The sequence below is a fragment of the Oncorhynchus mykiss genome, chromosome 10 (assembly GCF_057628025.1).
Source record: "Oncorhynchus mykiss isolate SJ-2025 chromosome 10, ASM5762802v1, whole genome shotgun sequence".
Lineage (NCBI taxonomy): Eukaryota > Metazoa > Chordata > Actinopteri > Salmoniformes > Salmonidae > Oncorhynchus > Oncorhynchus mykiss.
In genome coordinates, this window is record NC_143031.1 from 30,045,551 (window position 1) to 30,062,194 (window position 16,644).

General features: G+C 45.1%; 1 protein-coding gene across 2 annotated transcripts in view; it reads left to right on the top strand.

The window, feature by feature from the left end:
* Positions 1 to 16,608, top strand: part of LOC100653448 (flotillin-2a) — a 35,841-nt gene extending 19,233 nt beyond the window's left edge. Inside the window, exons 3-11 of one of the 2 annotated variants that reach the window (XM_036990030.2) lie at positions 2,763 to 2,853; positions 9,905 to 10,028; positions 10,335 to 10,453; positions 10,552 to 10,665; positions 10,791 to 10,910; positions 11,191 to 11,405; positions 14,549 to 14,732; positions 14,965 to 15,114; positions 15,599 to 16,608. In XM_036990030.2, coding sequence (XP_036845925.1) covers positions 2,763 to 2,853; positions 9,905 to 10,028; positions 10,335 to 10,453; positions 10,552 to 10,665; positions 10,791 to 10,910; positions 11,191 to 11,405; positions 14,549 to 14,732; positions 14,965 to 15,114; positions 15,599 to 15,637 — 1,156 coding nt within the window. In that variant the 3' untranslated portion in view covers positions 15,638 to 16,608. Of the gene's footprint in view, positions 1 to 2,762; positions 5,578 to 9,904; positions 10,029 to 10,334; positions 10,454 to 10,551; positions 10,666 to 10,790; positions 10,911 to 11,190; positions 11,406 to 14,548; positions 14,733 to 14,964; positions 15,115 to 15,598 lie in introns of both variants that reach the window. The other variant, XM_036990032.2, reaches the window with a different exon arrangement.
* The last annotated feature ends 36 nt before the right edge of the window (positions 16,609 to 16,644 follow it).

Consider the following 16,644-nt stretch of genomic DNA (forward strand, 5'->3'; position numbering starts at 1 on the left):
GGGAAGGAGTCCAGGTGAGCACTGCTGCGCGTAATGATGTTGACAGGTGTGCATAATGAAGGGCAGCCTGGCGCCCTCGAACGTTAGAGTGGGAGAGCGGGAATAGGCGTGACAGCGGAAGCGTTAATTTTTACTTATCCTCCCGGGTGGCGCAGTTGTTAAGGGTGCTGTACTGCAGCGCCAGCTGTGCCATCAGAGTCCCTGGGTTCGCGCCCAGGCTCTTTCGTAACCGGCCGCGACCGGGAGGTCCGTGGGGCGACGCACAATTGGCCTAGCGTCGTCCGGGTTAGGGAGTGCTTGGTCGGTAGGGATGTCCTTGTCTCATCGCGCACCAGCGACTCCTGTGGCGGGCTAAGAAGCAGTGCGGCTGGTTGGGTTGTGTATCGGAGGACTTTCAACCTTCGTCTCTCCCGAGCCCGCACGGGAGTTGTAGCGATGAGACAAGATAGTAGCTACTACAACAATTGGATACCACGAAATTGGGGAGAAAAAGGGGTAAAACATTTTTTTTAAATGTTAAAAATAAAAATATTACTTATCAACGGCTATGGAGGAGAAAGTGGTGCTCCCGGAACATTGGCCTAACTTTCTATATATTAAAAAAATAATTAACATTAATTTCACTAAGCAAGTTAGTTAATAACAAATTCTTATTTACAATGATGGCCTACACCATCCAAACCCGGACAACGCTGGGCCAAATATGCACCGCCCAATGGGACTCCCAATCACGGCTGGTTGTGATACACCCTGGATTGGAACCAGGGTGTCTGTAGTGAAGACGCCTCTAGCACTGAGATGCAGTGCCTTAGACCGCTACTCAGGAGCCCCTATATATATATTTAGTGTACAAAACATTAGGAACATGACATAGACAGGTGAATCCAGGTGAAAGTAATGATCCCGTATGGATGCAAGACAAAATATTTAAGTGCCTTTGAACGGGCAATGGTAGTAGGTGCCAGGCACACTGGTTTGAGTGTGTTAAGAATTGCAAAGCTGCTATAAAGACAAGTTATTTTATCTAGTAGTTGCTAGGATACCTGCCATTAGGGCTCTAAATATAGTTAAGTAGAGGCATGGGATGGCTCAAGTGTTTGTTGCCACCCCATATATGCTCATATGCATATAGTATGCATAGCTCTCTCAAGTGTGTGAAAGAGCAGTGAAAAAATTTTGGTGTGAATGTTCACATTTGTATGGTGACTCAGTCAATTGTTTTGTTGACAATACTTGTTAACCGAGCCTCAACTAAGCAGTAGAGATTGTCATTAAGGGTCTTGCAGTGTGTAGAGGCATTCTTGAGTAATCTTTAGTGCCTTTAGTGCCTTAAACTCAGATGTAGGTTAAGAATGCTGCTGTGTGACTGCTATGCTGACCAAGCCAATCCTTCCCCGTGACTTCTGCCGTTTGTCCTAGTTGTTGCTGTCCGTTGTGTTGTGAAGAGAACTGACTGGCTGTACTGTGTTTGTGCTTGTAATGTAAACACCAGCATATTAGATCATTGATTGACTGGAGACATTTTGGTTCCATCTGAAGCTCTCTGCGGTTAGGCTACACAATGGTTCCTTTTTGCTGTAGCAGGGTTCCCCAACTGGCAGCCCACGGGCTGAATTCGGCCCGCATGTGATTTTATTTGGCCCGCCCAAATTATTATATATAGTTTTAATTATTGCATTTTTTTATTTTATTGTTGGACATAAAAGACTAAAAACACGAGGAAATCAACTCCAAGTCATTTTAATTGTGGAAATCTGTTCCAAATAATAGACAGTCTACAAATGATTTGTAATCATGTTCCGGCCCCCTGACCATCCGCACAAGAAGAAATCGGCCAGTGGCTGAATCTCGTTGATGATCCCTGCTGTAGAATCTAGTCTATGGTAGGCTATGGCGTAGGCCTCCTAAAGTGTCTTCTAGAGTGTCTTCTCTCACCCCTGACCCTCCGTTACTGACACCCCTAACAGCTGTTATAAGTGTACTATATTCACTGCCCTGCCTCTCCTATTCCTACTATCCTACCGCCTGCCTGCCCGCCTAGGATGTCTCTGGAGATAATGACCATCCTCTGTCGCTGTGAGAATATCGAAACCTTGGAGGGTGTCCCCCTGGATGTGACAGGGGTGGCTCAGGTAATGCTTCAGATAGCCTTGAAAAGACCACAAAGGCACGAAAGACAACAGACAGTCAGGCAGTGACTGGTGCACTGGTCAAGTACAAAACAAACGTCAGAGGCAAACAAACGGTTGGACTAACTGGCCAACTACTGTGTATCTTTGTTTTTCCATCTTCATGTCACGTTGTTCTCTCCCTCTGCAGTGGAAGGGAGAGAGAGTCAGCTGTCTGTCATTAAACTGTTCTATGGGCTTTGCTACACAGCTAACGTCTGTTTGTTAACTCTCTCCTATGGGCTTTGGCAACAGAGTCCCCATAATGAATGCCCTGAGAAAGGGATGCAAAGAAGGGTCCCACCGTTGCTAGCTATTACACTATTGATAAACACAAGTTTACATGACTTGATATTTATTTCAATGTGGGGATTCGATGCACATCACATCTACATTGGGAACCTAATGATATTTTGCACTCCAGAAAAAAAGCATTCAATTACATCCTGTTGTCACTGCCCTGGAGGAGGCCTTGTGTGAATGTTATTTATTTTCCATCACTTTTTGTGTTTTTACCCCCCTCTCTTCATTTGCTCTCCCTTCCCTCCAGAACATGCCAATTTTTATTTTATATTTTCTCCACGTTCTCCACAGGATAACCCTTGAGATTATGACCCTGCAGCCCAAGTGTGAGGATGTAGAAACAGCGGAGGGTGTAGCTATTACTGTCACTGGGGTGGCACAGGTAAAACACCTACCTACTGTACCACATCTACCTTCTGGGAATGGACTGGAATGCCTCTTTCAGCTCAAATTGGGATGGGGGTCAGCCTCCATACCCTCCCTCCCCTCCTATGCCTCCCTTCTCCCCTACCCCCCAGCACCCCCAAGGGGAACTGGTGCCATAGCCATGACTGAGGGTCAATCATTCTCCTGATAGAAGTTACAACAGAACAATTGCCTCCATCAATTATTACATTTCATTATTTTTAATATTATAATATTATTAACTATAATCCAGAGTTGCAATCTCAGGTATACAACTAGAAATATGCCAAGTCACCACAATTTTCCAAAATGGAGATATATGTTTCTTCATTGCAAAGGTTGTGACTAGAGCGAGTACAACTATGACCGGAAGTGACTTTTCATAGCAGGTTAGGAGAGCATTTTAGCTAACCTTAACCCTTTTACTAACCTTATCCTAAGTCTCCTAACCTGCCACGTTAATTCTCCTAACCTGCTGTGTAAACTTTCCTAGCCTGCTACAAAAAAGTAACTTCCGGTCGTAGCTGTACTCTTTAGTCAGAATCTGTTGCAAGGGTTTAGTTATTTCAGACCCTGTTTGCTTTACACTAAACATTAAGGCCTGTGTAAAGTGAAATGTTTGTGTCTGTGGTCAAGTGTAAATATGGAGTAAACACCATAGAGCGTGTAGTCTCACATCCCTGGTTGGATACAGTACTTTACAAACAGGGTTTGTTTAGAATCAAAAAAGTGTAATCTCCTTGCTAAAATTATTTGTCCATATCTATTACTAAATAGACCCTATATTGCTCAAGCAGGAATTATAGTGATGAATCTAATGTCCATGAATATCAGGTTGCGCTAGCTGTTTGTGGAGAATGACTGACCCTCGTATCAAGGCCGAAACAGTCCCAACAGACATTTCTGACTTGAATGGTGTCTTCCTTAAAGGGGTACAGGGAAGAAGAATAAAGCCTGGCATGTTTCTTTTGCATCCAAACATTTACATTCCTTATTTTTACAGTCATTAACTTTTTGTAATCTTTTCTCTGTGTTAAAATCCTGATTTAATTGTGTTAACCCCCCTAGTGCCAATCTGCAGTGAAAGTTTTATTACAATTGGTGTCACATGGATTGACGCTGAAGAGATGAAGCAGGTACAGGGAGTCAAACATTTAATAAGAAACGGACAATGGAACAGCATCAACATACAATAAACAATCAATGCATCAGCAGGGAACCTGACAAATATAGGGGAGGTAATAAACAGATGATAAGTGAGTCCAATATTGCAGAAGCATGTGACGAGGGAAGGTGGCAGATGTGCGTAATTGATGGCAGAATTGCGTGATGCAGGGCAGCCTGGCGCCCTCAAGCGCCAGCGGAGGGAAGAGTGGGAGCAGGCGTGACAGTAAACCCCCCCCCCCCCCCCCCAGGGGCGCCACTCGGCGTCTAGGGACGCCTACCGTCCGAGACATGTGCGCTGGGCAAGCCAACGAACCGGCAGGAGAGTGAGAGCCTGGCGAGCCGGCTGAGGCATGGAAGCCAGACAATCCGACTGAGGCAAGACGCCTGTCGATCCTTCTGCAGAGAGGGAGCCCGATGATCCGGTGGAGAGTGACGTGGGATGGGAAGCTGCCGAGCCAACCAAGACAAGGAAACCTCTCGAGCCAGCCAGGGCGTGAAAGCCCGACGGGCTGGCTTAGGTACCCCCGGTTCCATCGACTGCGGAATCCTCCCCGACGTCACCAACAAAACAAAAACTCCTGGACCGGCTGGGTGAACAAGAACTGACGATCCGGCTGAGGCCTGACGTGAGATGGGCGCCATCCGAGCCAACCGGGGCAAGGAAACCTCTCGAGCCAGCTAGGGTGTGGAATCCCGACGAGCTGGCTAGGCACCCCTGGTTCCATCGGTGGCGACCCAGAGCCGATGTCATCATACCAACCGGAATGCCAGTACTCCCCGATGCTTCGTGTGATGGCGGATGCATTCTGTCACATGGACCGACGCTGGAGAGACGAAGCAGGTACGGGGAGTAAAACATTTAATAAAGAACGGACACGGAACGAGACAGGAACAGCGTCAGCATAGAAGAAAACAAAGACAAAAAACAATGCATCAGCAGGGAACAGAGCAGGGAAACTGACAAATATAGGGGAGGAAATAAACAGATGATAAGTGAGTCCAGGTGAGTCCAATATCGCTGAAGCGCGTGACGAGGGAAGGCTGGTGTGCGTAATTGATGGCAGGAGTGCGTGATGCAGGGCAGCCTGGCGCCCTCAAGCGCCAGGGGAGGGAAGAGCGTGAGCAGACGTGACAATTGGTTTAATTGAAAATGTGAGCTAATCAAATTTAGTTATGTAACTAGCTACTGTTAATTCAATATGAGTATACAAGTTCAAGTGTTCCTGCAATTTACTTTATTACTTTAGATTTTATTTATTAGTTCTCGCTGGACATTTCTGTCTTATTTACGACTAATCTGGTCTATAATTTGTAATTCATTACAACCAATTCCATTACTTCTAACCCAGTGCAAGTTGTGTGATGTTCCCTTTTCTTAGTTTCCTAGTCTGTCCAGTGGGCTTGACTACAATGAGCCCACTGTCACTGATGCAGAGGAAGCTTTAACGATGAACTTCTCTAACAAGGTCCATCATCAGGTCTCTCTCTATCTGATTGGACGAGCCTATACAAGCCTCCTGTCCTGGTTTCTATGGTAACGGGAGTTATGTGGCGACTGAAGTTTACAGTCTTTGACATTGTATTTTAATAAGAAGGTCCCAACTCAAAGTAGTGGTTTGAGTTGGGACAGTGCAGATTTGGATAATGGAAAGTGGATATACCCACCTTCCTTTGACCTTAAACACACCCATATGGTGTCACATATTTCTCAAATTATATGACCTTTTACTATAATATTAAGAGATCTAAATGAGTTTCCACATGTTTGTGAAACTGGAAGAGTCAGTTTGTCTCTTGGCAACCTCCTAAGTGGGCGGCTGTAAAGTAAACCATGCTTCCATTTCAACCAGATGTCAGGGAAGGAAATAAAACATCTATAAAAAGAAAATAAAAAAATGAGAGTAGTTTCTCATGAAAGTCATTATCATCTTAGAGTGTGAAAAAGTAGGAAGTGGTGGTTTAAATAATTAAATAAGCAGGAAATAGATTTGTATTATTTCCGATCATTGGTCTCATATTTCCAGTTTATGGTTTTTATTTTGTAATGTACCCTGCCCACCACAGGAGGTTGGTGGCACCTTAATTGAGGAGGACAGGCTCGTGGTAATGGCTGGAGTGGAATCGGTGGAATGGTATCAAATACATCAAACATAGTTTCCATGTGTTTGATGACATTCCTTTTGCTCCTTTCCAGACATTATTATGAGCTGTCCTCCCCTCAGCAGCCTCCACTGCTGCACACCCTTTCAGAGCATGCTGAAGGAACCTTGGTGTTTGAAAGGGGGGGGGGGGGGGGGGTAGAGCCAGGGCACATTTGCATGGGTCCTCATCTCAGTTCTGGCCTTCACTTGGCATAGCTCCCCCTGCTGTCTATGTCAGGTGGCCTGTCTGTCTGTCTGTGGTCATTTGTAATCAGTGTTTTCAATGAATGATTGCCATCTCCCCTCCCATTACACTGTGATTCCTCTCAGCCCATTTCTGAATGCATGCCTCATTGGAGTCAATGTCCAGTCACATTTCTCACCTCAGGACCCGCTCACTCTCTTTCCTTTCAGCTGCAGCAGACAACACAACCGCCATTGACTTGTTTACCTTTAAAATGATTTATTCAATGATTGATTGAATAGGGCCAATATGAAGATATCTTATCTCCTCTGACTCGGTTTATCCTCACCTTTAGTACTTCTGTTGTTTTATTAGTAACCTGAAAAGACTCTTGACTATATCTCACGTGGATGATATGCACCAGGCCAGAGTTTACACATTTTCTGATTGGCTCAGTTATATTCAGGATTTCTACTGCTTGTTATTAACACAGAAACCCACGCCTAGCCTCTTCATTACAGAACTGTCTCACTCAGTCCTTACTAAGACCAGGGTGGAATCTCAAGTATTTTTCTTCAATTCCTCTCTCCTTGCCTAATTTTTAAAACATCAGATGGAAACAAACAGTATTGGAGGACATTTTTTCATCTGATCTTCTCCTCCAATGTTCTCGTGTCCTCTTATGTTTTGAGAAGGAGGCAAGCAGAGAGGAATCGAGGAAAATGATTTTAAGATTCACCCTAGATCAGTGTTTTGTGTACCACAACATTCCCACAACATGAGCAATGACTGCAGTCCTCAGTATGAAGAGATGTTTCTGAGTGGAGTTTGGCCTTGAGGAGAGTGAATAGTGGTGGAAAAGTACCCAATTGTTATAAACTCAGCAAAAAAAGAAACGTCCTCTCACTGTCAACTGCGTTTATTTTCAGCAAACTTAACATGTGTAAATATTTTTATGAACATAACAAGATTCAACAACTGAGACATAAACTGAACAAGTTCCACAGACATGTGACTAACAGAAATTGAATAATGTGTCCCTGAACAAAGGGGGGAGGGTCAAAATCAAAAGTAACAGTCAGTATCTGGTGTGGCCACCAGCTGCATTAAGTACTGCAGTGCATCTCCTCCTCATGGACTGCACCAGATTTGTCATTTTTTTGCTGTGAGATGTTACCCCACTCTTCCACCAAGGCACCTGCAAGTTCCCGGACATTTCTGGGGGTAATGGCCCTAGCCCTCACCCTCCGATCCAGCAGGTCTCAGACATGCTCGATGGGATTGATATCCGGGCTCTTCGCTGGCCATGGCAGAACACTGACATTCCTGTCTTGCAGGAAATCACGCACAGAACAAGCAGTATGGCTGGTGACGTTGTCATGCTGGAAGATCATGTAAGGCTGAGCCTGCAAGAAGAGTACCATATGACGGAGGGGGATGTCTTCCCTGTAACGCACAGCATTGAGATTGCCTGCAATGACAACAAACTCAGTCCGATGATGCTGTGACATACTACCCCAGCCCATGACGGACCCTCCACCTCCAAATCGATCCAACTCAAGAGTACAGGCTTCTGTGTAACGCTCATTCCTTCAACGATAAACGCGAGTCCGACCATCACCCCTGGTGAGACAAAACTGTGACTCGTCAGAGAAGAGCACTTTTTTACAGTCCTGTCTGGTCCAGCGATGGTGGGTTTGTGCCCATAGGCGACGTTGTTGCTGGTGATGTCTGGTGAGGACATGTCTTACAACAGGCCTAAAAGCCCTCAGTCCAGCCTCTCTCAACCTATTGCGTACAGTCTGAGCACTGATGGAGGGATTGTGCATTCCTGGTGTAACTCGGGCAGTTGTTGTTGCCATCCTGTACCTGTCCCGCAGGTGTGATGTTCGGATGTACCGATCCTGTGCAGGTGTTGTTACACATGGTCTGCCACTTCGAGGACGATCAGCTGTCCGTCCTGTCTCCCTGTAGCGCTGTCTTAGGTGTCTCACAGTACTGACATTGCAATTTATTGCCCTGGCAACATCTGCAGTCCTCATGCCTCCTTGCAGCATGCCTAAGGAGATCTGTGAAGTTATTTGGATTTCTACTAATTATCTTTGAAAGACAGGGTCCTGAAAATGGAACGTTCTTTTTTTGCTGAGTTTATTTCTAAACAGCACATTGTCATAACCACTCATTTATTAGCTCTCCCTACAGTGGCTTGCACAACCATTCCATATGTGATCCCCTTACCTACCCCCTAGCCAAGTATATTATAACTCCACGATACGGCATCAGCTGAGTTGAGTGCAGACTGGAGTTTTTGTTAGTGTCGTTAAGACACAGCTTACAGACGGTAGGCAATTAAGGTCACAGTTATGAAAACTTAGGACACTAAAGAGGCCTTTCTACTGACTCTGAAAAACACCAAAAGAAAGATGCCCAAGGTCCCTGTTCATCTGTGTGAACATGCCTTAGGCATGCTGCAAGGAGGCATGAGGACTGCAGATGTGGCCAGGGCAATAAATTGCAATGTCCGTTCTCTGACAAGTCGCAGTTTTGTCTCACCGGGGTAATGGTCGGATTCGTGTTTATCGTCGAAGGAATGAGCGTTACACCAAGGCCTGTACTCTTGAGTTGGATCGATTTGGAGGTGGAGGGTCCGTCATGGTCTGGGGTGGTGTGTCACAGCATCATCAGACTGAGCTTGTTGTCATTGCAGGCAATCTCAACGCTGTGCGTTACAGGGAAGACATCCTCCTCCCTCATATGGTACTCTTCCTGCAGGCTCATCCTTACATGACCCTCCAGCATGACAATGCCACCAGCCATATTGCTCATTCTGTGGGAGTTTTCCTGCAAGACAGGAATCTCACTGTTCTGCCATGGCCAGCAAAGAGCCTGGATCTCAATCCCATTGAGCACGTCTGAGACCTGTTGGATTGGAGGGTGAGGGCTAGGGCCATTCTCCCAGAAATGTCTGGGAACTTGCAGGTGCCTTGGTGGAAGAGTGCAGTAACATCTCACAGCAAGAACTGGCAAATCTGGTGCAGTCCATGAGGAAGAGATGCACTGCAGTACTTAGTATCTGGTGTGGCCACCAGTTGCATTGACTGTTACTTTTGATTTTGATCCCCCCCCCCCCCCACCCCCCTTTGTTCAGGGACACATTATTCCATTTCTGTTAGTCACATGTCTGTGGAACTTGTTCAGTTTATGTCTCAGTTGTTGAATCTTGTTATGTTCATACAAATATTTACACGTGTTAAGTTTGCTGAAAATAAAAACAGTTGACAGTGAGAGAACGTTTCTTTTTTTGCTGAGTTTATAACTACAGACAGAGTATGTTCACATTTTAGGGAATAAAATAACAAAGTATAATGTGCATACATGGCATTTAAAATAAAAAAAAGACCTATAATCACATAGATTAGCCAGTGTAGTTATGTGTCTGAAGTGCTAATCAGATTATGTTGATGTTGCTCAGATGATTTCAGTGTATTATTTAGCTGGCTAACATCTGACAATGTTGCCTATTACCCTGGCTCCAGGTGAAGGTGATGGTAGACAATGAGCTGCTGGGCTATGCCTGTGAACAGTTCCTGGGGAAATCTGTGATGGAGATAAAGAGTGTCATTCTGCAGACCCTGGAGGGTCATTTACGCTCTATTCTCGGTAGGGACCTTCTGATAGACACGGGCTGCTGCTCAGTACTATTGGGTCTCAGAGGAGTATTACTATTAGGTCATGCTATAGAACTTTAAACCATTTTACATGTTCTCAGGAAATCAAATTCTATATGCCATATAATGTATGCATGTACTCCTCGGACCCTTAGGCTCTGGTTTAACTCTGATATAGGATACTAAGAATTTTACAATGTACAACTAATTTAAATAAATCACCACTTGAGATAGAGGAATCCATATCAGTCTATGGTTAGTGACCCAGCCAGACACTGACCCCAGTCCTGTGTTCCAGGTACTCTGACGGTGGAGCAGATCTACCAGGACAGAGACAGATTTGCTGCTCTGGTGAGGGAGGTGGCAGCGCCCGACGTGGGCCGCATGGGCATCGAGATCCTCAGCTTCACCATCAAGGTAAGAGACAGGGGCACAGTCATCCTATTGCAGCTTTACCACTTTACCACTTGCCGCACAATGACTGAGGGCCTCTGTTTTATCCCTGTCCTTGTCAGGATGTTTATGATAAAGTGGAGTACCTGAGTTCCTTGGGCAAGAGTCAGACAGCTGCAGTACAGCGAGACGCAGACATCGGAGTGGCCGAGGCAGAGAGAGACGCAGGAATCAGGGTAAGACATATCCTGCAAACAAGTAGATTCCCTGAATGTGTCGCAGTACATCGCACTCAGTATTGATGTTAGTCTTTGCTACACTGAATCTTCTCTTCTCATCTTGTGGTCTGTGCCCCCAATAGGAAGCAGAATGTAAGAAAGAGATGATGGACATCAAGTTCCAAGCAGATACCAAGATGGCCGACTCTAAGAGAGGGTTGGAGATGCAGAAGGCTGCTTTCAATCAAGAAGTCAACACAAAGGTATCAGACATGGGCATCATTGCTCTAGATTAGATTCACCTAGTAGTCAATCGATGACATCAAATCTACACCTAATGTGAAAAATGTTTAATCCTTTATAAGAGATTCACCCTGGTCATATTCATTAGTGCACACCAAAGCTAAACGTTTTTCAAAGGAAAGGGAACTACCTGAACTTGTCCCGGTAGTCCCTTTTCGTTTCAGCACATTGGATTCCATTTAATTCCTGGTGAATATCACCTCTGCCTTTTCTCCTCCTCCTCCCCCCCCCCCCCCCCAGAAAGCAGAGGCCCAGCTGGCCTATGAGCTGCAGGCTGCCAAGGAGCAGCAGAAGATCCGTCTGGAGGAGATCGAGATCGAGGTGGTTCAGAGGAAGAAGCAGATCACCATTGAGGAGAAGGAGATTGACCGCACTGAGAAGGAGCTGATCGCCACGGTCAAGAGGCCGGCCGAGTCTGAGGCTTACAAGATGCAACAGCTGGCCGAGGGACAGAAGTGAGTGACCAATCACTGAGCCGCTCCCAGAATGCATGGCAAATAAGGACAATGTGTATGCTCGTTCAAATTCTGGGTGCAACGCAGGGTGAGTAAACCACCACAGGAGCCTAGAGTGTCTGCCTTTCAAGCATCTATGCAACAAATAAGTTATACTCAGACATCAAATCAAATCAAATGTATTTATATAGCCCTTCGTACATCAGCTGATATCTCAAAGTGCTGTACAGAAACCCAGCCTAAAACCCCAAACAGCAAGCAATGCAGGTGTAGAAGCACGGTGGCTAGGAAAAACTCCCTAGAAAGGCCAAAACCTAGGAAGAAACCTAGAGAGGAACCAGGCTATGTGGGGTGGCCAGTCCTCTTCTGGCTGTGCCGGGTCGAGATTATAACAGAACATGGCCAAGATGTTCAAATGTTCATAAATTACCAGCATGGTCAAATAATAATAAGGCAGAACAGTTGAAACTGGAGCAGCAGCACGGCCAGGTGGACTGGGGACAGCAAGGAGTCATCATGTCAGGTAGTCCTGAGGCATGGTCCTAGGGCTCAGGTCCTCCGAGAGAGAGAAAGAAAGAGAGAATTAGAGAGAGCACACTTAAATTCACACAGGACACCGAATAGGACAGGAGAAGTACTCCAGATATAACAAACTGACCCTAGCCCCCCGACACATAAACTACTGCAGCATAAATACTGGAGGCTGAGACAGGAGGGGTCAGGAGACACTGTGGCCCCATCCGAGGACACCCCCGGACAGGGCCAAACAGGAAGGATATAACCCCACCCACTTTGCCAAAGCACAGCCCCACACCACTAGAGGGATATCTTCAACCACCAACTTGAGACAAGGCCGAGTATAGCCCACAAAGATCTCCGCCACGGCACAACCCAAGGGGGGGCGCCAACCCAGACAGGAAGATCACATCAGTGACTCAACCCACTCAAGTGACGCACCCCTCCTAGGGACGGTATGAAAGAGCCCCAGTAAGCCAGTGACTCAGCCCCTGTAATAAGGTTAGAGGCAGAGAATCCCAGTGGAAAGAGGGGAACTGGCCAGGCAGAGACAGCAAGGGCGTTTTGTTGCTCCAGAGCCTTTCCGTTCACCTTCCCACTCCTGGGCCAGACTACACTCAATCATATGACCCACTGAAGAGATGAGTCTTCAGTAAAGACTTAAAGGTTGAGACCGAGTTTGCGTCTCTTACATGGGTAGGCAGACCATTTCATAAAAATGGAGCTCTATAGGAGAAAGCCCTGCCTCCAGCTGTTTGCTTAGAAATTCTAGGGACAATTAGGAGGCCTGCGTCTTGTGACCGTAGCGTACGTGTATGTATGTACGGCAGGACTAAATCAGAGAGATAGGTAGGAGCAAGCCCATGTAATGCTTTGTAGGTTAGCAGTAAAACCTTGAAATCAGCCCTTGCCTTGACAGGAAGCCAGTGTAGGGAGGCTAGCACTGGAGTAATATGATCACATTTTTGGGTTCTAGTCAGGATTCTAGCAGCCGTATTTAGCACTAACTGAAGTTTATTTAGTGCTTTATCCGGGTAGCCGGAAAGTAGAGCATTGGAGTAGTCTAAACCTAGAAGTGACAAAAGCATGGATTAATTTTTCTGCATCATTTTTGGACAGAAAGTTTCTGATTTTTGCAATGTTACGTAGATGGAAAAAAGCTGTCCTTGAAATGGTCTTGATATGTTCTTCAAAAGAGAGATCAGGGTCCAGAGTAACGCCGAGGTCCTTCACAGTTTTATTTGAGACGACTGTACAACCATTAAGATGAATTGTCAGATTCAACAGACATAGGTCTAGGATAAGCTTAGCCTTTTCAAAATCATAACCAAAATACAAAACGGATCAGTGTGTAGGGGCAACTTCATCTCACATTTGCAGTAGTAGCTAATCAAATCGAATTGTCACATGCTTCGTAAACAATAGGTATTGAGTCGATATGCAGGGGTACGAGGTAATTGAGTTAGATTTGTCCACATTTTTGGGAATAAAATAAGTAGGATTTGCATACATGGCATTTTAATAAATAACCTATAAACACTGTCTGTACTGCTAACTAGATGATGTTGATGTTGCTCAGACTATGTTTTAGTGTATTAAGTATCTAGTTAGCAGATGACAATGTTGTCTATTACCCTGGGTCCAGGTGAAGGTGATGGTAGACAATGAGCTGCTGGGCTATGCCTGTGAACAGTTCCTGGGGAAATCTGTGATGAAGATAAAGAGTGTCATTCTGCAGACCCTGGAAGGTTCCTGGGGAAATCTGTAACTAGGAATAAAGTGACAGATAGTAAACAGTAGCAGCAGCGAATGTGATGAGTCAAAACAAGTGAAAAAAGTGTCAAATCAGATGGGTAGCTATTTGGTTAAGTACTTTTTTTTATTTTTTATTTAACCTTTATTTAACTAGGCAAGTCAGTTAAGAACAAATTCTTATTTACAATGACGACCTAGGAACAGTGGGTTGACTGCCGTGTTCAGGGGCATTTTGATAGATTTTTACCTTGTCAGCTCGGGGATTCAATATAGCAGCCTTTCAGTTACTGGCCCAATGCTCTAACCACTAGGCTACCTGCCACCCCCTTATGGCTTGTGGGTAGAAGCTGTTCAGGGTCCTGTTGGTTCCAGACTTGGTGCATTGGTACCGCTTGCCTTGCGGTAGCAGAGAAAAAAGTCTATGACTTGTGTGGCTGGAGCCTTCGACCATTTCTAGGTCCTTCCTCTGACACCGCCTGGTATAGAGGTCCTGGATGGCAGGGAGCAATGGTATGCACTACCCTCTTTAGCACCTTGCGGTAGGATGCCAAGCAGTTGCTATACCATACGGCGATGCAGCCAGTCAAGATGCTCTCAATGGTGCAGCTGTATAACTTTTTGAGGATCCGAGGTCCCATTCCAAATCTTTTCAGCTTCCTGAGGGAGACAAGATGTTGTTGTGCCCTCTTTACGACTGTGTTGGTGTGTGTGGACCATGATCGATCCTTAGTGATGTGGTTTAAACCAAATTATAGCTATGATTTAGGTGTGTAGCAGATGTTCATACTGTAGTTCAATGAAATATAGTCTGCAATCTAATGATGTTGTTCGAGTTAAACCCTTTACATGCCCTCCTGCCAACCCCTGAACAGGATGAAGAAGGTGCTGACGGCCCAAGCGGAGGCAGAGAAAATCCGTCGTATCGGAGAGGCAGAGGCCGGTTCCATAGAGGCTATAGGGAAGGCTGAGGCTGAGAAGATGAGGCTGAAGGCTGAGGCCTACCAGCATTATGGAGAGGCTGCCAAGACTGCTCTGGTCCTAGAGGCCCTGCCTAAGGTCAGTGTGTCAGGACTGAGGGGCATTTAACACTTTATACGTTGTGTAATTTGGTATAATGTGTGTGTCAGCTTTTGGACATGAAAAAATGGAAGATTAAAAATAAAAATATTAATGTTTTCAGTGTTACCATTTTTATTTGGTTTAAACCTGACAACTAAAGGCTGTGTTAGGTGAGTTCTCTCAGAAGAACACCCAGGTGAAGAAGGTTTGTGTCATTGTGTTGGTACAGATTGCTGGCAAGGTGGCGGCACCCCTGGCCCAGACCAATGAGATTGTCATCCTGAGCGGGGACGGTAGTCGTGTGACCGGCGAGGTTAACCGCCTATTGGCTGAGCTCCCCGTGTCCGTCAACGCCCTCACAGGGGTGGACCTGATGAAGGTGAGGGGAGGGGAGGAGGGAGGGGGTACGTTCACATTCCAGGGGGGTCAGTAGAATGTAGAGAGCGATACCCCGCCCATACTCATAATTACTGCAGGTGTGTGAACACATTCCATTTATCCAGCCTCAGCTAGCTAGGTTTATAAGGCTGAATCTACAGTAGGCCTATACATAAACATTTGCACTTTTGTACACAATAGAAATACAATTTTGCTGTGAAGTCCATGTGGAATTGCAGTCATTCCAGAGCATACTCCCTACAGATCCTACCATGTTTCATCCCTAACTACACTCAGTTTCCTCACTGTGTGTCCCAAATAGCATCCTATTCCCTATGTAAATATTTGGGACAAAGCCTGAGTAATGTGCAAATAGCCAGTCGATGGCAATGGGCCAACTTTTTTGATTCTCACTAAGTCACAGGGCTCTCCATTGTTCCAGTGAAGGCTGCAGCCAACCCAGTCTCTCTCTTATCATCCCACAGATCCCTTTTCTTCAGAAGATGACCAACCCTCAAGCATGAAAACAATCCAATGCACCCTGACTCCAATACATCTCTCTTATGCGCTCTTTAAATCAACAAGAAACACTTGAATACAAGAGTTGTTTTTTTACGACGAAAGAGTAGTCGTTCTCATTTCCTAGACCCCTGGTGCCTTGGCTCCTATAGAACCAGATCATCTGCATGGGCCACTGAATGTTTTTCTTTTAAAGAACAAAAAAAGCAACCGTTCATTTTATATTTTGTTTTTAAGAAGTTACCCCCATTGTGTTGTACTTACACTCGTCTACATTATAGAAAAGGGGCATTCATCCTGATTTTTCTGTGCAGGCCTTATTCTGGTCTGAAAGGTCTCGCCCTGTGTCTTTGTAGTTTTTTTCATTGTGTTACAATTAGTACCTTGGATATGCCCATGGGTTTTTTACAGTTACTTGTGCAAGTGTTAAGTATTTCGTCACCCATTTTTATTGTTTCATTCTTATGTGCCTGTTAACCAACCAAGTGGCCAAACCTCAGGAAAAGTAATGGTTTGGCAATTCAAAAAGTTTAGTGATACTACAGTGAAATTCAATGAGAGATGTAGAAATGTACATGTACAATGCATCCTCATATAATTTGCCTTTTTCTTTACTAGAATCTTCACTTCATGTTTCATCTTGGGTATGGGAGAGGGGTGTCTTCTTAGGACAAGACATGCAAGACGCAGAAATTATACACATGAACACGTGTGCATCGATCTTCATGTCTGTATGAAGCCATATACTTTCAAGATTAGCCTTAATATAGAGACCCAGGAGTCCTGCTAGCTTTCCTGATCATCTGGATTACCTCAGTCAATCTAAGCTTTAATACTTGTTCTACTTCTTTCCAATTATTGAGATGTCACATGACAATATGCATTTCAGTCTCTTAGGGTAGCCAATGTTGTGTTATGTCACCTTGTGGTTCCATTCTTAAATTACAAATACATTTTTATAAAGGATTTATCTCTACAGTTTACTAGACTCCTTAATTTCAGGATTTTACAA